Source organism: Rutidosis leptorrhynchoides, chromosome 9 (assembly GCF_046630445.1).
Source record: "Rutidosis leptorrhynchoides isolate AG116_Rl617_1_P2 chromosome 9, CSIRO_AGI_Rlap_v1, whole genome shotgun sequence".
NCBI classification, from domain to species: Eukaryota; Viridiplantae; Streptophyta; class Magnoliopsida; order Asterales; family Asteraceae; genus Rutidosis; species Rutidosis leptorrhynchoides.
Window position 1 is genome coordinate 329,274,640 of NC_092341.1, and position 27,004 is coordinate 329,301,643.

At 34.7% G+C, this 27,004-nt stretch overlaps 1 protein-coding gene across 1 annotated transcript; it reads left to right on the plus strand.

Annotated features, from left to right (window-relative positions):
• Positions 1-947: 947 nt before the first annotated feature.
• Positions 948-15,601, plus strand: LOC139867465 (autophagy-related protein 3-like). The gene is made up of 9 exons (XM_071855830.1): positions 948-1,108; positions 13,095-13,165; positions 13,765-13,881; positions 13,967-14,133; positions 14,286-14,371; positions 14,548-14,599; positions 14,878-14,943; positions 15,230-15,357; positions 15,505-15,601. The coding sequence occupies exons 1-9, from the start codon at positions 948-950 to the stop codon at positions 15,599-15,601; spliced, it is 945 nt and encodes a 314-aa protein (XP_071711931.1).
• The last annotated feature ends 11,403 nt before the right edge of the window (positions 15,602-27,004 follow it).

Genomic DNA, 27,004 nt, shown 5'->3' on the forward strand with positions numbered 1-27,004 from the left:
AGTAAATTTAAGCTTTTCCAGATTCGACATTTTCTATTATCAAAAATTAAAACAAACAACATGATAAATTAGAGTCAATTTATATTCATAAGTATATAAACATTAAACATAAATTTAATATAACATAAATGATAAGTAGGCGACAGTATCGACCATATGTAAGCAATCATAAATAAATGTTATATAACATAAATGATAATTAGGTGACAGTGTCGACCATATAAATGTTAGATAATAGAAATATAAATGTTAGTAATATAAATGATAATTAGGCGACAGTGTCGACCATATATTATTCAGGTGGTATAATCGACCATATATCATTTAGGTGGCAGAGCCAACCATAATTAGTATTAAGATTATCGTGCTGATAACGTGTTATAATTCAGTAGGCTTATAACTACCTTTAGTGGTTTGATTCTTGATGTTATAATTCAATAGGCTTATAACTACCTTTAGTGGTTTGATTCTTGATTAAGAATGCTAATAATGAAGTGTAAGAACAAAGATGATAATGGAGAGAAAGAAAGAAACACTTTGTAAGTGTGAGAAAATGGTGCAAGTTTAATGCTTGCATTCATGGTTATTTATAGCAAAAATATCACAAGTTTAGGTAATACAATAATATTACTTTTGTGTATCAATAATTGACTATCCATTTATATATATATTTATATATTATAACAAGAATGACTATTGCCTTGTTTTCGTATGTGACCGTTAAAACCCTTTACCCCCAACTTGCATCCGTTCCAATTTTACCTCCTCTAACTTCGTATATCTATCTTAACGTAAACTCACTTTACCACGCAAAAGTCTCAAACACTTGTAGAATTAGGGTTCGCGATTTGATCTTGATTGATCAATCAATCGATCAGCTTTATAATCTTGAAAACAAAATCGACACTATATTAAATCAGATCCTATTCTCCGTACTTAAATCATAGATGGTTTTATCACAAAAGATTCACGAAGCATTCAAAACTACTGTAGAAAGACTTACAACTCATAGAACTGAATCTGCTTTCAAAGAAAAAGGCGTATTGACTGTCGATGAATTCGTTATTGCCGGCGATAATTTGGTTTCTAAATGCCCTACTTGGTCATCGTAGTTTCAATTTTCCTTTTTTTTTCCATTTAATTGTACATCTAGCTATGTATTGTTACTTGTAGCGACCCGACAAAATCGTCATTGACGGCGCCGTCTACTTAGGTCCCGTTACGTGGTCATAAGTCTTTAAAACAACGTTTGACCAAAAGATGTGTCGCATTCATTTCAAATGTAAAGATTGTTAAAAGTTTACGAGAATAGTTCCACCACAAGTTACGTTACAAAGTTATAAGTACAAATGAAACTTATGCGACACAATTTAAAAGTAGCCAAAAGACGCTCCATGTATGCATATATATACTCGACATCCAATGCAAGTATCAAAATAATGAGCAGAAGCATGTATCATGTATCGTTCAAGGACCTGAGAAAAACATAGAAATCTGTCAACGAAAACGTTGGTGAAATCATAGGTTTAAGTAAGTAAGTACAAGTGAACCACAAGATTTGCAACAATGAGATAATAGTAATACATTCCAAAAGTTTGTTTCACGAGCACCCAATTATCAATGCTTAACATTCCTTCCATTGAACCCCATCACTTAGTGCTAGAACATACACTGTTTCTCGAAAATATATTTCATTCGTAAACGGTAGCGAACCGTTTGAATGAGGGTTTGTCAAACCCATATGGATCCATACAACATAAGTTCTCGCTTACACCCGGCAAGTGTAACTAATGATAATCGAATTGAGGATTTTGTTCTAAACTCGTATGTAGAATGTTTGTTTTCCTGTACTTGTGTTCACTTAGTAAAGAAATGTTTATGTTTTCTCATCCCAAATGTAAGTTCAAAAAGAGTAAAAGTGGGACTATGATCTCACCTTGAGTGCACGAGTAGTAAAGTACTTCAACAAGTAAACGTGTGCAAAGAACAATGCTAGTCTTGACCTAAACAATAGGTTGTATCAATAACGGTAAACACGATAGGTCAAAGATGTTCAATTAGTCCTATGGCTCGTTAAGACTAGATCATAATAGCATGTGAATCAAATTGTCATGTTTCATGCAAGGTACAAGTATAAAAACATGTTAGAAAGGTTGCATAATCATTTGGTTAAGTTTGACAAAAAGTCAAACTTTGGTCGGTCAAAGTCAACGAAAGTCAACACGTTCGGGTCGGGTCCCGAACTATTTTTCTGAGGTTTTTATTCATATATAGGCATGTTAGAACAAGTCTCATGTGAATCGGAGGTCTAGAACGGGCCAAACATTTTTCACATTTGGGACAAGGAGGTCAGAACCTGGCCCCCTTATATGTCGCGCCGCGACAGGAAAGGGCCGCGCCGCGGCAAAGGCCGGGTGCTGGTGCCTGGCCAGTCCCAAATGTTCAAGTCTCAATCCAAAACCTTTTTGTGCATAAAACACAAACCGCTAACACTTAGGACTCGCACCTTATATCGTTGGAAAGCTCTTTTGACGTAGAATGCAACTAAACATAATTCATCAATCAAAACCTCATTTGTAACAACCGAGTTTTCAAACCAAGTGATCATTCAATGCACACATTAATGCTTCAAACTCACCAATGCACATTTAATGATTTAGGCATTCAATGCATACATATGACATGCCATTTTGTAGGTAATTGAGCATACAATACAACTAACAACTTACTAACAACAAATCATGGCAATCAATGCATCAAATAATCATTTCAAGTTCATTAAACCCTAGCTCAATTCCACCAAAAATCACTAAACAAGTTCTTAGAGTTTTCTCATGCAACCTATACATCAAAATGAAGCTAGTAACACTAGGAACACATTTAATACATGCATTTATAACATTTAACAACATTTAATCATCTAAAACTCAAGATTAAACACACCCATTTTGCTAGTTCATGCAAGTTACTTCCAAACAACAAATCAAACAATTCAAACACATAATCTTGTTAGACTAGAGCCATAGACACTAATTAACAACCTTGTAACTCAAAAAATCTCAAGAACACAAAAATTAGTGATTTTAGAAAGTTACCCAAATGCAATTAGATTGGTATGGAATCGAAGAGGAGATCACGAGGAGTTCAAATATGTAATTTGTTTGGCTCGAAGCTTGATCGATTTAGTATGGATGATGATTTGCTTTTTGATGAATTTAAAGAAAATATGAAAGTAGAGAATGAAAAGAGAAAAGAAAATGAAAAAATGGAGGTGGAAGATGGTTGACTAGTCAAGTGCTAGTCACCATTTTGGGGTTTTGGCAAAACAAGTCCCTCAAGTTGTAGTCGGGTGCGTTAAATTACCTGAACGAGATAATTTGAAACGCGTATTAACGGGAGATGTTATAAACATATAACGGAGTTTAAAATAGTTAAACGGAAAAGTAGACGGAAAAAGGCGGGATGTTACATTACCTACTCCTTAAAAGAAATTTCGTCCCGAAATTTAAGTAGGCGTAGTAGTCGTTGTTTCTTCCTCGAGATCTTGCGTTTCTGAATTCACGAATAGATGAGGATACTTCCTTTGCATTTGATCTTGTCTTTCCCAAGTAAACTCGGGTCCCCTTTTGGTGTTCCAACGGACCTTGACAATTAGAATTCGGCTTTGTTTTAACGTTTTGACGGAGGTGTCCACAATTTCAACCGGTTCCTCCACAAAATGAAGTTTGTCATCAATAGTAAGTTCCTCGAGAGGAATGACGATATCGGGTTCGGCAAGACACTTTTTCAAGTTAGATACATGGAAGGTAGGATGAACGGAGTTTAATTGAGGCGGAAGATCTAAATGATAAGCAACGGTTCCAATACGCTCCAAGATTTCAAAAGGACCAATATACCGCGGATTTAGCTTCCCGCGTTTCCCAAAACGGATTACACCCTTCCAAGGTGCGACTTTTAACATTACTCGGTCACCGACTTGAAATTCAAGATCGTTGCGTCGTTTGTCGGTATAGCTCTTTTGACGACTTCGGGCCGTCCTAAGCCTATCTCGGATTTGAACGATTTTCTCGGTGGTTTCGTGAATGAGTTCGGGTCCGGTGATTTGCACGTCGCCTACCTCGGCCCAACAAAGAGGTGAACGACATTTGCGGCCATATAGCGCTTCAAAAGGTGCGGCTTTAATACTCGCGTGATAACTATTGTTATAAGAGAACTCGGCGAGAGGTAAGTGCTTGTCCCAAGCTTTTCCGAAATCAACCACGCAAGCTCGTAACATGTCTTCCAAGGTTTGAATTGTACGTTCGCTTTGTCCATCGGTTTGAGGATGATATGCGGTGCTCATGTCTAAACGCGTTCCCAACGCTTCTTGCAATGTACGCCAAAATCTAGAAACGAAACGGCCATCTCGGTCGGAGATAATCGATAAAGGTATACCGTGTCGGGCTACGATCTCCTTAATGTAAAGTTGTGTAAGTTTCTCCATTTTGTCCGTTTCTTTCATGGCAAGGAAGTGTGCGGATTTGGTGAGACGATCAACAATAACCCAAATGGTATCATAACCGCCCGTCGTTTTTGGTAGCTTGGTGATAAAATCCATCGTTATCCTTTCCCACTTCCATTGCGGGATCTCGGGTTGTTGAAGTAGTCCGGACGGTCTTTGGTGTTCGGCTTTGACTTTGGAACATGTCAAACACTTGGAAACATAAGTAGCTACGTCCCTTTTGATGTTCGGCCACCAATATAGTTGTTTAAGGTCGTGGTACATCTTATTGGCACCGGGGTGAATCGAGTATCGTGACTTATGGGCTTCATCTAAAATAAGGCTTCGTAGGTCCCCATAACTAGGCACCCAAATCCTTCCAGCGTAATATCGGAGTCCGGTCTCCCTAATTTCGAATCGAGAGACGAGAATGTTCAAGAGCTCGTGTGAAAGGTTTTCATCCTTGAGGGCCTCATCTTGGGCTACACGAATTTGACTATTGAGGTTGCTGTGAATGGTGATGTTTAAAGCTCGGACACGAAGAGGCACCGCTCTTTCTTTTCGACTTAAGGCATCGGCTACTACGTTTGCCTTCCCGGGATGGTAACGAAGTTCGCAATCGTAATCGTTTAAGGTTTCAATCCACCTTCGTTGTCTCATGTTTAGTTGCTTTTGATCGAAGATGTGTTGGAGACTTTTGTGATCGGTAAAGATAGTACTCTTGGTTCCATAAAGATAGTGTCTCCACATTTTAAGTGCAAAGACAACGGCTCCGAGTTCGAGATCATGCGTCGTGTAGTTTCGTTCATGAATTTTGAGTTGTCGGGAGGCATAAGCAATGACTTTCTTTCGTTGCATCAATACACACCCAAAACCATGTTTCGAGGCATCGCAATATACAACAAAATCATCATTGCCTTCGGGAAGTGACAAGATAGGAGCGGTGGTTAGCTTTGTCTTCAAGATTTGGAACGCGGATTCTTGCTCGGTCGCCCAAATGAATTTCTTTCCCTTGTGAGTTAATGCGGTTAGAGGACGTGCAACCAAAGAGAAGTTTTCGATGAATCTACGATAGTACCCGGCGAGACCCAAGAATTGACGAATGTGAGTAGGAGTAGTAGGAGTCTCCCATTTACTAATGGCTTCGATCTTCGTGGGATCGACTTTAATACCTTGATCACTTACAACATGACCAAGAAATTGAACTTCCTTCAACCAAAATTAACACTTAGAGAATTTGGCATAAAGTCGTTCTTGTCTCAAGAGTTCAAGCACAAGTCGGAGATGTTGTTCGTGCTCTTCTTCATTTTTAGAATAGATCAATATATCATCGATGAACACAATAACGAATTTATCGAGATACGGTTTGCACACGCGGTTCATAAGATCCATGAACACCGCCGGTGCGTTAGTGAGACCAAATGGCATGACGAGGAATTCGTAACTACCATAACGAGTCCGGAAAGCGGTTTTGGAGACATCTTCCCCCTTAACCCTTAATTGATGATAACCCGAGCGGAGATCGATTTTCGAATATACACAAGACCCTTGTAGTTGATCAAAGAGGTCATCGATGCGAGGAAGAGGATATCGGTTCTTAACCGTCAATTTATTTAGTTCACGATAATCAATGCACATTCGTAGGGATCCGTCTTTCTTTTTAACAAACAAAATCGGAGCGCCCCAAGGTGAATGGCTAGGTTGGATAAAACCACGGTCAAGTAGTTCTTGGATTTGACTTTGCAATTCTTGCATTTCGGATGGAGCAAGTCTATACGGTGCACGTGCTACGGGTGCGGCTCCCGGAATGAGATCGATTTGGAATTCAACCGGTCGATGAGGTGGAAGACCCGGCAATTCGTCGGGAAATACATTGGAAAAGTCATTAACAATTGGCACATCATCGATATGCTTCTCATCGGATTCGACTTTCTTAACATGGGCAAGGATCGCAAAACAACCCTTACGGAGTAGTTTTCTAACTTTAAGGCACGAAACGAGGTTGAGTCTGGTGCAACTCTTATCGCCATAAACAATCAAAGGTTCACCATTTTCGATAGGAATTCGGATTGCGTTAAGATCACAAAGGATGTGAGATTTCATTTTGACTAACCAATTCATTCCGATTATTACATCAAAGCTTCCTAGTTCCATGGGTATCAAGTCAATTTCAAATTCCTTACCCAAAATGTTTAACGTACACCCCCGGTAATATGTGTCGGCACTTAATAGTTTCCCGTTAGCCACTTCAATGGTATAAGTGGTATCTAATGGAAGAGGTGGAGTGCTAAAAGAATGAGTCAAAGTCTTGGATACAAAGCATTTATCGGCACCCGAATCGAATAAGCAAGAGACATAAGAATTGTTGAGAAGAAACGTACCCGTGACTAGTTCAGTGTCATCCCGGGCTTCCTCGGTGTTGATGTTGAAAGCTCGGCCGCGCGTATTGGGGTTATCTTTCCTCTTCGGGCATGCATTTCTATAATGGCCCGTTTGGCCACATTCGTAACAAGTGCCCGTCTTTGGTGCATTGGGCCACTTTCGAGCGACGGGAGTGGCACTTTTACAATCGTTGGCCTTATGACCAATTCCTTGGCACCGATGGCAAATTAGCTTACTACATTCACCAAAGTGATGTTTGTTGCATTTGTTGCAAAGAGGTAGGTTCCCGGCATAACCTTTCTTGCCGTCGGAGGTGTAAGGCTTCTTAGCAAAGTTGTTGTTGCTTGATTGGGAGGGTTCCCACTTTCTTTTGTTGCCGCCCGATTTATCCTCGGCCTTAGGTGCCAGAACTACGATTTCGTCAACCGTTTCTATCAATTTACGGGCCATGTTCAAAGCTTCTTAATGATTATTGGGTTTGGATGACATTACTCCGTGTTTGATACTCTTTGGAAGACCATCCATGTAAAGTTCAACCCTTAAAGCTTCGGGGTTCACAAGATTTGGGCACATCAAGGCTAGTTCGGAAAATCGTTGATTATAAGCCTTGAGATCATTTCCGATCGCCTTTAAAGTTCTTAGCTCTTGTTCGAGCCTTCGGGTTTCCTCACGAGGGAAATATTCGACAATCATCTTTTCCCTCAAGTCGGCCCAAGAGAGGGCGTGAGCTTCATCGGTACCCACCGATTGTACATAAGTATTCCACCATGTAAGAGCGACACCGGCAAAGGTGTGAGTGGAGTATTTGACCTTGTCTTGGTCCCGACAACCGCTTATGCTAAAGACGGCTTCCGTTTGCTCAAACCATCGGGTGAGCACGACCGGTCCCCCGGTTCCATCAAAAGTGTGAGGTTTGCACCCCATGAAAGCTTCATAGGAGCATCCCTCGTTTGAGTTTCCGGCTCCATTGTTGTTGTTGTTGTTGTTGTTGTTGTGGTTGTTATTATTGTTGTTGTTGGATGAGTGACCGGCCATGGCCGCATCTACGGCGGTGGCTATCATCCGTTCGAGAGCTTATTCGGGAGTTTCATTGCGGCGTACACGACGAGGAGCCATTGTTCCTTCAAGACACAAGAATATCATTGATTAGTATTCTCAATAATACTAACCGTGATATAGAATAAAGATAAAGAGAAATTTTCCCCGACTCGCCTTAAATTCTTTATGTCATAATGTCGGAACGTTCATATGAGTCGCCGTAATATAATCCCGGAAATTATATTACCCTGATTCATATGTGCATTCGACATCATTTCATATAGTCAAGGTGGCGTGTCAATCAAATTAAACAACGTGAGATTAAGATGAACTAAGAGTAGATATGAGTAGAAGCGTTCGAGTATAAATGCACAAGTAGTCAAGTAATTCCTACTTCAAGTCTATATGCCGGTTGTAGTCTAGACTCACCAATGTACCCTATGACTCGGGGTCAACACCAATGAACTCTAAATCCCTACAACCAATGCTCTGATACCATCTGTAGCGACCCGACAAAATCGTCATTGACGGCGCCGTCTACTTAGGTCCCGTTACGTGGTCATAAGTCTTTAAAACAATGTTTGACCAAAAGATGTGTCGCATTCATTTCAAATGTAAAGATTGTTCAAAGTTTACGAGAATAGTTCCACCACAAGTTACGTTACAAAGTTATAAGTACAAATGAAACTTATGCGACACAATTTAAAAGTAGCCAAAAGACGCTCCATGTATGCATATATATACTCGACATCCAATGCAAGTATCAAAATAATGAGCAGAAGCATGTATCATGTATCGTTCAAGGACCTGAGAAAAACATAGAAATCTGTCAACGAAAACGTTGGTGAAATCATAGGTTTAAGTAAGTAAGTACAAGTGAACCACAAGATTTGCAACAATGAGATAATAGTAATACATTCCAAAAGTTTGTTTCACGAGCACCCAATTATCAATGCTTAACATTCCTTCCATTGAACCCCATCACTTAGTGCTAGAACATACACTGTTTCTCGAAAATATATTTCATTCGTAAACGGTAGCGAACCGTTTGAATGAGGGTTTGTCAAACCCATATGGATCCATACAACATAAGTTCTCGCTTACACCCGGCAAGTGTAACTAATGATAATCGAATTGAGGATTTTGTTCTAAACTCGTATGTAGAATGTTTGTTTTCCTGTACTTGTGTTCACTTAGTAAAGAAATGTTTATGTTTTCTCATCCCAAATGTAAGTTCAAAAAGAGTAAAAGTGGGACTATGATCTCACCTTGAGTGCACGAGTAGTAAAGTACTTCAACAAGTAAACGTGTGCAAAGAACAATGCTAGTCTTGACCTAAACAATAGGTTGTATCAATAACGGTAAACACGATAGGTCAAAGATGTTCAATTAGTCCTATGGCTCGTTAAGACTAGATCATAATAGCATGTGAATCAAATTGTCATGTTTCATGCAAGGTACAAGTATAAAAACATGTTAGAAAGGTTGCATAATCATTTGGTTAAGTTTGACAAAAAGTCAAACTTTGGTCGGTCAAAGTCAACGAAAGTCAACACGTTCGGGTCGGGTCCCGAACTATTTTTCTGAGGTTTTTATTCATATATAGGCATGTTAGAACAAGTCTCATGTGAATCGGAGGTCTAGAACGGGCCAAACATTTTTCACATTTGGGACAAGGAGGTCAGAACCTGGCCCCCTTATATGTCGCGCCGCGACAGGAAAGGGCCGCGCCGCGGCAAAGGCCGGGTGCTGGTGCCTGGCCAGTCCCAAATGTTCAAGTCTCAATCCAAAACCTTTTTGTGCATAAAACACAAACCGCTAACACTTAGGACTCGCACCTTATATCGTTGGAAAGCTCTTTTGACGTAGAATGCAACTAAACACAATTCATCAATCAAAACCACATTTGTAACAACCAAGTTTTCAAACCAAGTGATCATTCAATGCACACATTAATGCTTCAAACTCACCAATGCACATTTAATGATTTAGGCATTCAATGCATACATATGACATGCCATTTTGTAGGTAATTGAGCATACAATACAACTAACAACTTACTAACAACAAATCATGGCAATCAATGCATCAAATAATCATTTCAAGTTCATTAAACCCTAGCTCAATTCCACCAAAAATCACTAAACAAGTTCTTAGAGTTTTCTCATGCAACCTATACATCAAAATGAAGCTAGTAACACTAGGAACACATTTAATACATGCATTTATAACATTTAACAACATTTAATCATCTAAAACTCAAGATTAAACACACCCATTTTGCTAGTTCATGCAAGTTACTTCCAAACAACAAATCAAACAATTCAAACACATAATCTTGTTAGACTAGAGCCATAAACACTAATTAACAACCTTGTAACTCAAAAAATCTCAAGAACACAAAAATTAGTGATTTTAGAAAGTTACCCAAATGCAATGAGATTGGTATGGAATCGAAGAGGAGATCACGAGGAGTTCAAATATGTAATTTGTTTGGCTCGAAGCTTGATCGATTTAGTATGGATGATGATTTGCTTTTTGATGAATTTAAAGAAAATATGAAAGTAGAGAATGAAAAGAGAAAAGAAAATGAAAAAATGGAGGTGGAAGATGGTTGACTAGTCAAGTGCTAGTCACCATTTTGGGGTTTTGGCAAAACAAGTCCCTCAAGTTGTAGTCGGGTGCGTTAAATTACCTGAACGAGATAATTTGAAACGCGTATTAACGGGAGATGTTATAAACATATAACGGAGTTTAAAATAGTTAAACGGAAAAGTAGACGGAAAAAGACGGGATGTTACATTACTGTTATAAGTTGATATTATGTAAATGAAGGTCAAATATATTAAATTTGAATCTTGATTTTTTTTTTTTTTAAGATGTATGTTGAATGAATGTTGAATGTTGATATTGAATATTTGATTGATTTAGAGGAACAGGAAATATAAATTAGGATTTTGGTTTGAATTATGCTATATATGTTTGCTGTTCATGAAAATAGGTGACATGTGCACATTTACTCTATGTTGTCCAAGTGATGTGTGGATGTTAGATGTTAATATAAGTTGTTTATATTTATAACACACATTGAGGTATTACTTTCGTTACAACCTCTTTTTTAACTTCTTAATGTTGTGTTAAACGGATAAACGAATGTTAGCGTACTATTTTGATATTTTTTAATTGGTATGAGCAAACGCTGTGTGGTACTACAGTTCATTCAAGTGATGAAGGATTTGAGCAACATATGCCAATCTTGTCTTGTTATCGTTGATTTGTTTCTATTTCACCATCTTTACATGAAATGTAATTACCTGATAGACATCTCGCTTCATGTACACATTTCAATCTGCACTCTTTGACTAGATCGACTTGGATTTTGTTCAGCCTTTTGTTTCTAACTGGATTTTGCCTGAAAGTAATTTTCAGTGAACTTTTACTCCGAGTTGATAATAAGAATGACTAACTTAGTAACTTGTGAAGTTACACACATTATACATTATACCCTATAACCCAATTCATTTGGATTTATATTTATATATTTATATAAGGTCTTAAATTAGGATTACAAACTCTCTGACCAGAAGTTTGTCAAAGTATCAATGGGCTTTTTTTCTGCGTTATAGAAACTAGAATGAGTGAACACAAGCTGATCTGATTGTGGCTAAACAGGACTCATTAGAATGTTGGGGTGCAAACCTATCCCACATAGGAGGGAGACAAAAAAACAAATGTATGTATATAAGTCTAAGGGAAAGTCCCTCTAATACCAATTGGTTTTAGAAAAGGATGGACTCTTGGGCTTATATTGCAAAACATTGTGTTTGGGCTATGCGATCTTACAAATGGTATCAGAGCTAGGCTATAGCCCGATGTGGTGAACAACACAGTGGTGGTGCACCCCTAAGTGCACGGTGCGACATGGCACACCCCTCAGTTTGCCAACGATAATGGAGCCATGGTGCCTTATATCGAATGTCTTCCTTCCCAAGGCGTGGAAGTGCGACGTGTCCCGATGGTGAAAGAAAAGTGAAAGAAAGAGATCGGCGGTATAAGAGGCGTGTCCCGGTAGCAGGGCCGGCCCTAGGGTAGGGCCGGGGGTGCGACCGCACCGGGCAACAACCAACAAGGGGCATCAAGTTTTCCATTTCGAACCTGAGATTTTGTAGTCGAAAAAATGACTTTAAGTGATTAAATCTAGTTATATGAACGTTTATAGGCATATAATGTAAGGGTATATTGTTCTAATTTACAGAAGTTTTTGGAAGTTTTAAAAGTTATGGTTGTTTGAGAGAACATTTTGTTGAAGGTGATGCTATGAGGAAGACGATATGTGAGAATATTTTTAATTAGTTACCCCTTTATGTTATAGGACTAGTATAGTATAGGTCCTTAAATTTTTATGCTTAAAACAATATAGGTCCCTATAAATACTGGACAAGATGCCCCCTATAGATAGTCTACCTCGTAACATACGATTCGAAAGGATTACTCCGTACAATTAAAGGGTATTGATTTGATTAAAGATATATATACGTACTTAAGTATAACACAATTAAGATGCCTACTCCAATTGAAATTTCATTTTATCCTCTGTATCAAGCAACTATATCGCACGCCACCTTAAGCACCTTCTTTCCACGCTTTTCAAGTATCTTTTTATTATTATTAATCGTTATTGTTATTATCAATATTAATTATTATTATTAACAAACGAGTATAATATATGGACATGAAACAAGTAGCTTAATTAGATTTTAATTTTAAAAAAAGTTGGTTGACTTCTTACAAAAAATCATAGGGCATATTTTCTTTTATCTCGCACCGGGCATCAATAAGATCAGGACCGGCCCTGCCCGGTAGTGAAAGAAAAGAGACCGGTGATATAAGATAGCGAGAGTATCGTTGAAGGGGAGGCTCGGTGATGTGGTCTTCGGTTTGAGGGGAGGATTGTTGGGGTGCAGACCTATCCCACATAGGAGGGAGACAAAAAACAAATGTATGTATATAAGTCTAAAGGAAAGTCCCTCTAATACCAATTGGTTTTAGAAAAGGATGGACTCTTGGGCCAATTGGTTTTAAAAAAGGATGGACTCTTGAGCTTATGTTGCAAGACATTGTGTTTGGGCTATGCGATCTTACATAGAAGATGAGAGCATTGCTAACTACGGCGTTGTTTTTTGTTTTTTAATAGGGAGTCAGGTGATCCAAACAAGAGGAGGTCATATTTTCCATCTGATAAGCAGTTTTTGATCACTAGAAATGGTAAGCTTTTTATTTCCAAATTAAATGAATTATTCTTTTAATGTGAATAGTTTTATTAATATTAATTCGTACTGCATTCGGGTTTTTTTTTTTTTTTTTTTTTTTTTTTTTTTTTTTGTACACAAGCTCTTCAACTTTTAAGACTGTAGGGCCGCTTAAGTACATAACTCACATTTATGCTTACCAAGTATACAAAAATAAGGATAAATGAATACTTATAGTTAACATAAACTCCCTTTCCTATTCAAGTTTCAACATAATTGCAACGTTGAATTTGTCATCTTGCAAAATGTGTGGAGGGTTTATTTGTACCAAGACAAGCCCCATCCGCCGGCTTGGTTCTCACTTTGATATCGAGTTTTCATCAAATTTTAAAACTCTTTTTCGCTTTGTTCTGTTCATTTATGAAATGTCGTTTTTTCATCTGTTTTGGCCAAGTTACTAAATAACAACAGTTTATGTTAGTAATCGTCTCTTTGATTTCCCTCGGGTCTGTTCTTTTCATCTTCATGTATTCTTATCCTTATGTATGAATACTATATACTATATTTACATAAATTTATGTGCCTTTAATTAAGTTTGATAAGAACTTTATCCAGTTCCTTGTTTGCGAAGAGTTGCATCAATACAAGAAGAATATGAAGCAGCTGGAGGTGAGATTTTGCTTGATGATGAAGAAAATGATGGTTGGCTGGCCACTCATGGGCAGCCAAAAGGTATGTAACTATATAAAAATCTAATATAAAATGTCTCTCTCTCTGTTTTTTTTTTTTTTTTAAGTTGGTTTAACTATCTGTACAGATTCCAAGGTTGATGAGGAGGAAAATGTTCCTGCTATGGAAACTTTAGAAATAAGCACGAAGAATATCATCCAGCCAATTTCTTCGCATTTTGGCACTGAAGAGGAGGAAGACATCCCAGACATGGAAGAGTTTGAAGAACCCGACAACATTATTGAATCGGACCCTGTAAGATATTTACATCTATTGGTTATTAAATATGGTATAGTTTTTGTTGAATAATCAAGCGATATGTATTGAAACAACTTTATAGGCCACCCAAGTGGCCAAGTATGCATATAATATCTTCCATTGATAAATACATATATTGTGATATTCAGGCAACCCTTCAGCCTGCATATCTTGTTGCTCATGAGCCTGATGATGACAATATATTACGAACTCGAACTTATGATGTCAGCATTACGTAAGTTCAACTCCAATATATTATTCTATAGTGGATTTTAGTGTACAATCACATTTCATTTGTTATAGTTTTTTTTTGGATTTGTTGTTTATGTTGAAACATTTCATTTGTTAGATTTTTTTATTATTCTGCTTGTGATGTGATTTTTTACTCTCCTTCTCTGTCTTTTTTTCCAGGTACGATAAGTATTATCAAACTCCTCGTGTCTGGCTTACTGGTTATGATGAGGTTAGAGACATTAATCATATTGTGCAAATTTTAATTTAAATTTGCAACTTTTTTTGTTTCTACTACATTTTTATGCTCGTATAGTACAAGTTTATTAGCTAACATTGCTTGTACTTGTTTATTGATTATCATAAACTGATATTCTAGAACTGTGTACCTTTTTACAAATATGTGTATATGACATCCATTGAAGAGTAAATGTGCATTGATTATTTGAGTTTACTTTAATATATATTTGTTTCGTAATATAAAACAAAATTACCAATTTCCTATTACAGTCAAGGATGCTTCTTGAGCCAGAATTAGTTCTCGAAGATGTCAGTCAAGATCATGCTCGCAAAACAGTAAGCGGTACATGCTTTTGACATCTCGAATCTTTATGTTGATATGGTTAAGACAATTGCCACAGTCAGACATTGAGGCGGTAAAATGGGCGGGTTGGGTAACAGGTCAAGATAGTTTGCTAACAAGGTTTGTAACGGGACATGGTTTGAGTTGACTTGACTTGACTGCAGTACCGTTTTTCTCTAAACCACTTCACAATTAACTAATTAACTAATGTATAAAAAAATAACTTAATTTATAAAGTAATAATATGTAATAAAGGTAGTTTATATATATCACACTCAGGTAACTATTGAAGATCATCCGCACTTACCTGGGAAACATGCATCTGTGCACCCATGTAAACATGCTGCTGTGATGAAGAAACTAATTGAACCCCTAATTGCTGGAGGACTTGAACCGCAAGTTGACAAGTAATATTTTTCTTCCATCTTTACTAAATCAGTAATAATGCATAATTTTAAATTTAGAGATTAACGTCTACCTCAAATAATAACTAAAATCGGAATGATGTTTGTGCTTCTTCTTTCTTGTTGATATCAAAACGGTTTCTGCTGCAGGTACCTTTTCTTATTCTTAAAATTTGTAGCCACTGTTATCCCAACTATCGAATATGATTACACCATGGACTTTGACCTAGGGAGCTCCAGTACCTGAATTGAAGGAAAACCCATCTACTACTACTACTACTCTGCCGCTGCCGCTGTTATTATTATTATTATTATTATTATTATTATTATTATTATTATTATTATTATTATTACTATTACTATTACTATTACTATTACTATTACTATTACTATTACTATTACTATTACTATTACTATTACTAGTGAAAAGACCCGTGAAATCACGGGAATGTTTAAATGAAACAGTTGAATGATATGTTTTAGGCATTAAGCGAATATAAATGCTAAAGTCGTATAGTTAAGATTACGTTGACAATAAGATACACAAAAACATGCTAAAATAGAATTGAGTATTACATATTACATAGAGATTTAATTAAAGAGTGTAATTAAACCTAAACACATGAAAATGGTTACTTTCTTAAAACTAATAGCAGATGAGATTGAAAACGTGAAAAAAAGAATTTCATATGCTATCTTAGACAATAAAATCACAGAAAGCGAAGATTAGAATTCTAATCATAAAATTACGGGTTTGTTTAATATACTAACAAATAGATGTCAATTGATTAATAGATATCAATGCATTCGTAACACTTGATAGTGTTTCAGGAATAAATTGAATTTCTCTGTCATATGCATACTAAATACTAAAAATAAAAAATAAAATTACCAATAATTCAAATAAGTCACTCATATCCATTTAGACCATTCAGTTTTAAGTGAATTTCTAGAAAATATGTTCAAGATCAAAGCTTAAGTGAGATCTTCCTTGATGGAATTACATTTAGTATCAAAACTTGATTGGTAAGGATCTCTAACCCATTACATTTGGACACAAAGGTACTGTAATCATAAATGTTCAAGACATATAAATCAAACCGTTTGTCATTTCATGTAATGTCTTTGCAAATATAACCATTGTAACTTAAAGTGTTAGAATTATACATACAATATATAACCAACAAATAGAATATCATAAATAGATGACATACTGAAACACATTTTGAAGTTTTCTTCATATGTAAATGTCATTGATGAGTTTTCTTTATCCTCGTTACATTGTGAATCCTTGCATTTTTTTACTTTTGAGAAATCTTTCTTTATTCTCGTTACATTGCGAATTCTTGCGAATTTTACTTTTTAGAGATCTCATACATTATTGCATAGCGCCTTTGTAGTTGTACGGAATCACATCATCTGCATTAGAAAGAACGGGTCATAAACATATAATTTGGTCAAACTATATGTTTAAAGAAGTGAGGCGTGGAAACACAAAAAGTATTTAGAAGGTATAAATACATTAATAGCTGATTCATTTAAATGAGTCCAATGTAAATGGATGGGTCAACATAGAAAAAACGTAATAATCCATACAAAAAATGAAAATGGGTCAAAATAGAAAAAGGTCAAATCCAATACATGTTCACACTAAATATTCAAATGGCTAATTATACATGATTCAAAAGTTGGACAATCAATATATACTTACTTGTATAAGAAGTTGAACAATAAGAATAATCCACAAGAGCATTTTAAGGCTTTCAGGTGCATTGAAGCATTGATTAAACGAAACCAATAACATTTAGTTTAACTCACATTTTATTTTTACATCTGTAGAAGCATAATTAGACACAATTCAAAAACTTATAGAAGCATCATAGAATAGACACTACCCAAAAACGCACCGTGAAGACATTTGTGTTATTTGCTCTGAGTTGAGACTTGATATGTAGATGACTACAAAAAAACATGTTTTACTTGCTTACTCTCTAATTTTAATTGTATATTGGACCTATAAGTTACTGCAAAATAGACCATCTACCAACTAATTTCTAAAGATGACCCACTTCCATGCTCTTGGAAGCTACCAGATTTATAAGAACGGAAATTATAACAGCACCAAATATAGCAGCAACAAATACAATAATCAACAATGGATGTAATAATGAAGTAATAACGAATAATGAACTAATAACGAATATGTATTTAATTTTGTAAAGTAGAAATATAATAGAGTAATCAACAACGGATGTATCAACCATAAGTTGAAAAGGTTGTTCCGAACCTGAATAAGACAATCACATTAATCGAAACCTAACTGTAGAAGAAGTGAGGAAGCAAGGTGTGCCAACGGCTTCAAATGCCATACATGGATGAAAGAGAACTTTAACACAAAAATGAACATAAACGATTGACTATATAATAAACGATCACACAGCATATATGATGATAGATATAGCAACAAAATCGAAAATATTTGACAACCTGTATATGAAGAAATATTAAAGCAGTAGAGCTATTAAATCTAATTTCAAACGTACTATTCTTATAAACCATTTCAAATCTACATCATGAACACTTTAGAGTTGAAACTAAGATAAATTAAAATCTCTAAGAGTATTGCCATAACTTTAAGCACATAAAGATTACTTTTGGGTACAGACCCATTTTGAACAAATGTAAGCTTTCCAGATTAAAACATCTAGATAAAAACAGTAAATGGGTCTAGATTGGCACATCTAATACACGTGTTATTTGTTATTGAGTACAGACCAAAATTTGTTATCGAGTAAAATACCTTATCATTCATGACGATCATGGAGACATTATCATGTAGAAAGGAAAGCAACATCAGTGTCTTATCTGAAATCTAATGCCAAAAAATACCAATTAGAATCATAAGGAAAGTCAAAAGAAACTTTAACAAATACAGTAAAAAAATAAGAGATACCTTGAAGTATATCCAACTCATAATTGTCACCCTCACTGTTTAAGTTAACTTATAATCGTCACCCTCACCGTTTATACCAAACCTAAATGAAAACAAAAATTAAAGTCCATGTTTTATGGTCAGAGAATGGATCCAAGGTTAATGAAACAAAAAACAAAGTCCATGTTTTATGAGTCAGATGTAATGAATCTAAGGTTGATGAATGTGTGTTTTATACTTTTATATACAAACGAAATTTATCAATAGAGTATGACGTCTCAAATCAAATTTGGCAAAATAATAATTTATTAGGAGAAAATTGTTTCAGGTCACAAAATCAAGTCTTGATTGCCTTATCAATACATGAGAGATTGAGGGTAATACTATTTTCAACATACAATGATCCCGTACAATACCAGAAACTGCAAGTAACCTTACCTTAAGTTGTGTGTCAAACAAATGGACCCGTACAATGATCCTGAGTTACAACATCTCATCTATTTCAAAATTCAAATCTTCTCCACTTTTGTTAAATGTGTCAAAACCTACCCATTTTCGAGATAAGAAATCAACCTAATATCACAAAATTAACTATGTTTTGTCTGATTGTTCAAAGGCTCAAACAAAGAACACCCCCTTCCATATTGACATTGGGTGCATGTTTCAAAACTATTATTTCGGAAAGTGATATTCATACCTTTAGATGTCAGGTAAGATCATTAGCAAAAAGAATGTTGGCCTTGATATATATTGTACCTGTACAACATAACATAATCAAGTTACAGTGAATTTGAAATATGTTATACAATAATATACATGCTTAATAAATTATAAAAAAAGTATCACCTGGAACAATGAATAAGACAACTATACAATAGTTGAAGTTAAACATACTTTGCAAGAACATGTAGGCTTACATGATTTGTATCAAGTGTAGCTTAGTTTCAAAAAAATAATCCTCTGAATCAGCTAAAACGGATTAATGTATGCCCATGTTTCATACAAAACAATACGAAATCAGTCGATAAAAGAAAAGATATGGTCAATTTCAATTCTTCATATTTTATCAAACCTATTATAAATCGAAAAACCTGGAAACTTCGTTTTAACCACCACCATCAGTTCTGTCCAATATCGTAGGAGTCAATTTATAGTTCATACCATGTTCACTTTTTGTCTCAGACATTTCATCGAACACCTTTCATGCACTCAATAATCTCCATTTAACCACTAACCTTTTTGTACGGGTGTATAATCCATGGAAGACCTCTTTCAAACTTCTTAAGGTTGAGATCAACAACAGGTGCAACAACCACATCAGAAGGGACTGAACCGCTCCTATTTTCTGCTTCTTGTTCATTGAAAACAATGAATGTATAAGAAATTTTACGTATTTAACATCTAACAATTCATGAAATTGAGTATAGTGTAACATATTAAACCTAAACACATGAAATTGTTAATTATCAAAACTAAAAGCAGATGACCGTAACCTAAAAGGAAGACGAAGTAATAATCGAGTAATTGGAGAAAAGAAACCCTAACCTGAAAGGATGAAGACGAAGCTGCTGATGATTCGTTAGGAAGTATGCAAAGCTTAAAAAGAAACCCTAATCTGGAAAGGAAGAAGAAGAAGAAGCTGTTGAGTTGAAAGTGGCGTCTTTTTTCTAGAATTATTTTTATTTGACAAAAAAGAGCGTATCTATTTGACCGAATGAAACTAACGTAATTGTAAAGATTATATTTTTAATTATAAATTAAGTGATTAATGATGTCACCTAAGTTGTTTAGATTTTTTTCTAATTATTTTTTAATTTTTTTTAATGAAGGAAAAAGCTTATTTATGATGTCATCATTTTAGGAATTTAATAGAATCTATATAGATTATTATTATTATTATTATTATTATTATTATTATTATTATTATTATTATTATTATTATTATTATTATTATTATTATTATTAGGATTATGATTATTATTAGGATTATGATTACTATTACTATTATTATTATTATTATTATTACTATTACTATTACTATTACTATTACTATTATTATTATTATTATTATTATTATTATTATTATTATTATTATTATTATTACTATTAATGTTATTATTATTACTATTAATATTATTATTATTATTACTAGTACTAGTATCTTTATCATTATTATTATTATTTTTATTATTATTATTATTATTATTATTATTATTATTATTATTATTATTATTATTATTATTATTGTTAATTGTTATGTCTATACTATTTATTATTAGTATTATTATATTAATACTGTTACTACTACTACTATTATTATTATTATTATTATTATTATTATTATTATTATTATTATTATTATTATTATTATTATTATTATTATTATTAATACTATAGTACTCTTTGTTATTATTAATACTACTATTATTATTGTTATGTCTATACTATTTATTATTAGTATTATTATATTAATACTGTTACTGTTATTATTATTATTATTATTATTATTATTATTATTATTAATACTACTATGGACCGTGAGGTCAAGACCTTGAAACGCAACAAGATTCCGATCGTCCGAGTCCGATGGAATGCAAAACGAGGGCCTGAGTTTACTTGGGAGCGAGAGGATCAGATGAAGCAGAAGTATCCTCACCTCTTCACAACTCTACCGTCTACCTCAGCTTAAAATTTTGGGACGGAATTTTCATTAACAGGTGGGTAAAGTAACGACCTGACTTTTTCGACTTGCTTTTGTGCTTTGTGCTTTCACAAAACTGCGTTTTTGTTCGTACTATGCCATATTATACTCTGGGATCTTACTACATGTGGATTACTTTCGTTTATTTGTTTAAACGTGTCATTAAGTACGTAGGTTACTTAACTTGATCCCCGAATGCTTTTATGACCGTTAGTGTCACTCGACGTTTAGAACGAACTATGTACTGTGTACACGTTTAACTTTGGTCATAATCGGAATATTATGACTACGAAATACTAATTGTTATTTTATAATAACAATTACTTGGGTTTTTGGATGCTTAATTACGCTTAGTAATTTACTAGAGCACACTAGTTAGTCTTGTTGGACTTTCTACCTTGTTGGACTTTAGCCCACCCTACTCTAGCTTGTGGACTAGTTAATTAGCCCAATTATTAATGACTAGTGACCCAATTATATGTAAGATAAATGCCCATTTATTAAAGGAAACATACTAGCATTTTTGTTAACCATTATCCTTAATGTTGCATGGGATCCTAACATAAGCACCAACTTTAGACAACCATTAACCAAAAAGCAAAAATGTGTCCCTCTTGTCCCCTCCCATAACCCACGGCCACACCACCCCATCCCTTACTATAAATACCACACAAACCTCACCCATTTTACACTTGATCTCATTCACAAATTACACACACTTACTCTCTAATTCTCTCTAGTCTTTCTCACTCTAAAAAGTGTAAGTTTTAAACTTTCTTCTTCTTTTTCTTCCCTTCTCATTCACGACATCATCATCATCATCAAAGGGTCTAGCTTTTTAGCTTTTGATCTTGTTATATCTTGTAGATTCAAATTTGGATTTGAAGCCTTCAAGAACATGAAAGATTCAAGCTTTCTAGCTATGAATCTTCACTTATTTTGTTAGATCTAAATCTTTTAGCTTATAATCTTTGTATTTTGTTGTAAAGATTTGAACTTGTGTTTGTAATCTTCATGTAACTTGAAGATCTAGCTTCATGCTTCAAGGATCTTCAAGAACAATCAAGATTCAAGCTTTCTAGCTTTGAATCTTCATTTCTTTTGTTGGATCTAAGTTTTCTAACTTATGATCTCATTATTTTGTTATAAAGATCAAAACTTGTGTTTATGATCTTCATGTAACTTGAAGATCTAAACTTTATGCTTCAAGATCTTCAAGAACACCAAAGATTCAAGCTTTCTAGCTTTGTAATCTCATAACTTGTGTGAAAAGGATCCAAGCTCTCTAGCTTAGGGTTTCATTACCTTATTTGATCAAGTTTGTGTTCATACTTGTTTGATTGAAGGCAAGTTTGTAGCTTTAGTTGTAAATAGAACTTGTATTTGTGTTAAGACTAAGAATATGATGTAACCTTGGTTCATCATCCTTCTAAAACTCTTAAGTGAGTTGTATTCTTACTTGGTCTTAACATATTGTGTGTTGATCGTTGAATCTTGGTCAAAGTGATGCTAACACATCAATGAGTTGTACACTTGAAGCTACAAGCATCAAGGATGTGAACCGTGGTGAGCATCAAGCACCAAGAATCCCACCGGAGCACTTGTTTACTGTTTTTCGGGGTCTGATCAGACCCCTATACTTCTGGAAAATTGATTTTCAGATAGTTCGTTTCAAGTAGATGACTTTTTGTTTAGGCCTCGCCTAAATCCGATATACGGTTTAGGATTTATAGCCTTCCGAAAGTCACTACACCTTTGTAACGTTGTGCTGAAAATTTCTGACCTACTCGCATTTAAACCGTCGCCACGGTCAAACGAAGACGAGTTAGGTTCTGAAAATTGGTCAGTGGTTAAAGGACTCACATACAGAGCCATGGCCACTGACTACGCGTCTTTTCGATTTGTATAGAGGTCGTAACAGCTGTCCAAAGTCAGCCTTTTGTTTCGATCTCTATTCTTGTTAAACTTACCTTAGCTTTGATGAATGATGATGATAATGATGATGACACTTAAACTTAGTTTATTCACTTTTAAACTTATGGGGACAACATACTGACCTAGTGACCTTTGACTTAGGTTGACGACCTTTCAGACCGACTTACTACCTGCATACGTTTCATATAGACTTTTACTGCTTATTCACTGTGAGTTATAGCATCCCTTATGTGATGACCCGAAAATTTCTGACCAAATTTAAACTTAATCTTTAACGTTTCCGACACGATAAGCAAAGTCTATAAAACTGAATCTCGAAATTTTTGAACTACTTTCATATATTCAAATACCTTTCGGTTATTCTTGACGATTCGCGAACAATTATATGTATATAGATACATATATATATACTATAACTTGAAAATGTAACAATGTATTAATTGTTTGATACCGTGCATTAAACTTATTGTTTTAAATATTTATTTGGATATATATGATAAGTTGGAATATTAATTATATGAATAACTTGCGACGTATATTTAAAATGTGTTTATGAATGTTGAAAATATATATTAACTTGGTCATAAAACGATTTGTTATTATATATATATTAACAAATAGCGAGACAATGATTTATAGAAGTAAATGACCAAAACACTAGAAAGTTTAAGATACACTTTGAATGATATAGTTTATTGATAATTTAAGACTATATTTTGACAAAGGTACGAGTCACAAAACGTAAATTGCGAGTTTTCTAAGCGTACAAAAATGCGTTCGAGAAACCGGAACCGGGACATAAGTCGAGTGACAACGTACGGGTCATCGGAACGAAAATTACAAGTCAACTATGCACATGAATTTAATATAATATATAATTAATTATTTAAATTATATATATTATATATATTATATAATAATATGTCGACAAACAAGAAAACAAAAACATTTTGAGCTGGATCAGGCGGCCATGCGATCGCATGGCAAATACACTAAAAACCCATGCGATCGCATGGGCATCAGATTTCAAAAAGTTGCCTATAAAAGTCCAGTTTCTGCTCGAGTTCTTACACATATATTACTCCATGTGTAATATTATTATTATTTATTATTTATATTAATTATTATTATTATTATTATTATTATTATTATTATTATTATTATTATTATTATTATTATTATTATTATTATATTATTAAGATTATTATTATTATTATTATTAATCTTAATATTTTTAGTAATATTATACATAAAATACTACGACGAGGCCATGAGCTTGTCACTTTCAAAATGGTTTTTCGAGCGGGATAGAGCTAAGGAAATTATGAGTTATAGCTATGGAGGTTATGGGTATGATTTGGGGATTATGCTCGTAAAGTCAAACCTAGTGTTTATCATCTCCGTTACGTTTACGTACTTTCCTACAATATTGAATCTCAATATTGATACGTAAGCACTCATATTTTATCTTTTATATATTAATTGTGTATCCATGTCCAGTGCTCGAGTATATATATTTATACATGCTTGTATGCTAAATTTCGTCGTTAAATAGTTATAATGAATCACGAATTAAATACATATATTACTGGTAAAAGGTATATGATATACATGTTTTTGGAAAGCTGGAGAAAAATCAATAACTTTTCATTTAGATATCGAATAGCTTCGATGAACGGATTAAAAGATATGATCAACTGAATTATGATTGACGTTAATTGAAATTGCTTTTGAATCTGCAATTAAGATATAAACAACTTGTTTACGAGATTGATAAAATGGATTTTTAAATATTACCAACCGAGTAACTGAAATCTTATATAAGGCACGTCTCGTTTTATTGAACAATTGTCAAAACTGATTGTTTTATCATATTTTAAAGCCTTATAAAAACTATAGTTTAATTTTACAAGAATTGGAAAACTATGTGAAATATTAAAATGATTCGATTGCCATGATCATTCAACTATTGTATGGAGTCAGATTGACTTTTTGAAATAACTTTTGATAACTATTGTATGTCGATCTCGAGCATTAGGATTGTGATACACTATGACCTGACCTAGCTTGATAAACAATTATTGACCAACATATGTCCTCTAGGTTGAGATCTACGGTTATTTGGTAATCCGAGTTTCGGTCACATTTTGGTGAACGACTTTTTATGCGGCTAAGGTGAGTTTCATATGATCCCTTTTACCCTTTACATTTTTGGGCTGAGAATACATGCAAATGCTTTAATAACTGTTTTACAATAATTATAAAGTGTGAGTTTCATAAGATCCCTTTTACTCTCTACATTTTTGGGCTGAGAATACATGCAAATGCTTTATTAACCGATATACAATATTTATATGTGTGAGTTTCATTTGCTCCCTTTTTAATTGCTTTTGCAATATATATTTTTGGGCTGAGAATACATGCACTTTATTTAAACGCAATGGATACAAGTACATACTAAATTCTACAATGAGTTTGAACCAAAAATCCCTTAGCTTTGGTAACTGTTAACTGCCAGTTATAAGAACTGGTGGGCGCGAGTAGTAGTATATGGATCCATAGGGCTTGATATCCCCGTCCGAGCTAGAGCACTAGCCTTTTAACGGACGTATGCTATTTGAGAAGCGTACACGTTGGTTTGCGTGTATTATTAAGATGATTATACAAAGGGTACAAATTATATATACGTTAAGTTTAGTTACCAGGGTGCTCAATTTCGTAGAATATTTTGATAAACGTTTCTGGATTGAACAACTGAAATCTTGTGATCCACCTTTATATAAAGATTATGCGAAACACTAAAACTATGAACTCACCAACCTTTGTGTTGACACTTGTTAGCATGTTTATTCTCAGGTTCCTAGAAGTCTTCCGCTGTTTGCTTATATGTTAGACAAGCTATGTGCATGGAGTCTTACATGGCATATTTATCAAGGAAACGTTGCATTCACCAAATCATCACCATGTATCTTATTTTGACTGCATTGTCAATGGAAGTACTATTGTAAACTATTATTTACGGTGATTGTCTATATGTAGAAATCATCAGATGTCGAAAACCTTTGATTTAAATATTCATTTATGGTGTGCCTTTTCAAAAGAATGCAATGTTTACAAAACGTATCATATAGAGGTCAAATACCTCGCAATGAAATCGATGAGTGACGTGTTCGTCCATATGGATTTGGAGCGATCGTCACAGTTGGTATCAGAGCGTTGGTCCTAGTGAACTAGGTCTTGCATAAGTGTGTCTAACTGATAGTTGTTAGGATGCATTAGTAAGTCTGGACTTCGACTGTTTCTGCATGTCAAAAGTTTTGCTTATCATTTCTTGTCAAAAATTACCTGTCTATCATCTTAAGTCTAAACGCGTCTTATTGCATTGATTGGATAGATAGTGTATAGATAAAATTCAAATCTTGGCATATCTATTACAGTAAACTTTGACTGCCATCTTTCGAAAATTTCTCCGTAATTTACGGGATTTTGGTATTATATATACATATGTAAATTATGTGTTGAAGAGTACCAATCTAAATTCTATAATCTATTTCATATCAAAAATCATCCCTCTAATTATACAAGATGGATCCCGTATCTAGTTCAAATTCCTTAAATTCTGACAGCTATTCCGATATGGATATTCACCTGAACTCTGAAGAAAGTATAACCTGAATGGATCAACCAATCAGCCATCACCTATTCTGGATGAATTGGGGATGGGTTCGTAGCCTACTTAATCATTGGAGACAAGAAGAAGGTGATCCCTTCCATCCACCACATTGCCATCTTGGCGAAGAACCTGAAGCACTTACCGGCGAACCTATTCGAGACACCATTTTCTCTCTCATTTCCAAAGTGTCTCGTCACGATTATATATTATCTCAAATTCTAGATCTTATTCGTTCACTCGTCCGAACCGACAATCACCCCGGTGTAATAGAAGAAGTCAATGAGCTTCGCGCTCGGGTAGTGGCTTTGGAGAATGTGGTGCAAAGGTTACAAGCACCAGCAGCAGCACCGACAGCAACAGTACCACCATCAGCAACACCAACAGTACCATCACCACCACCAACAACAAC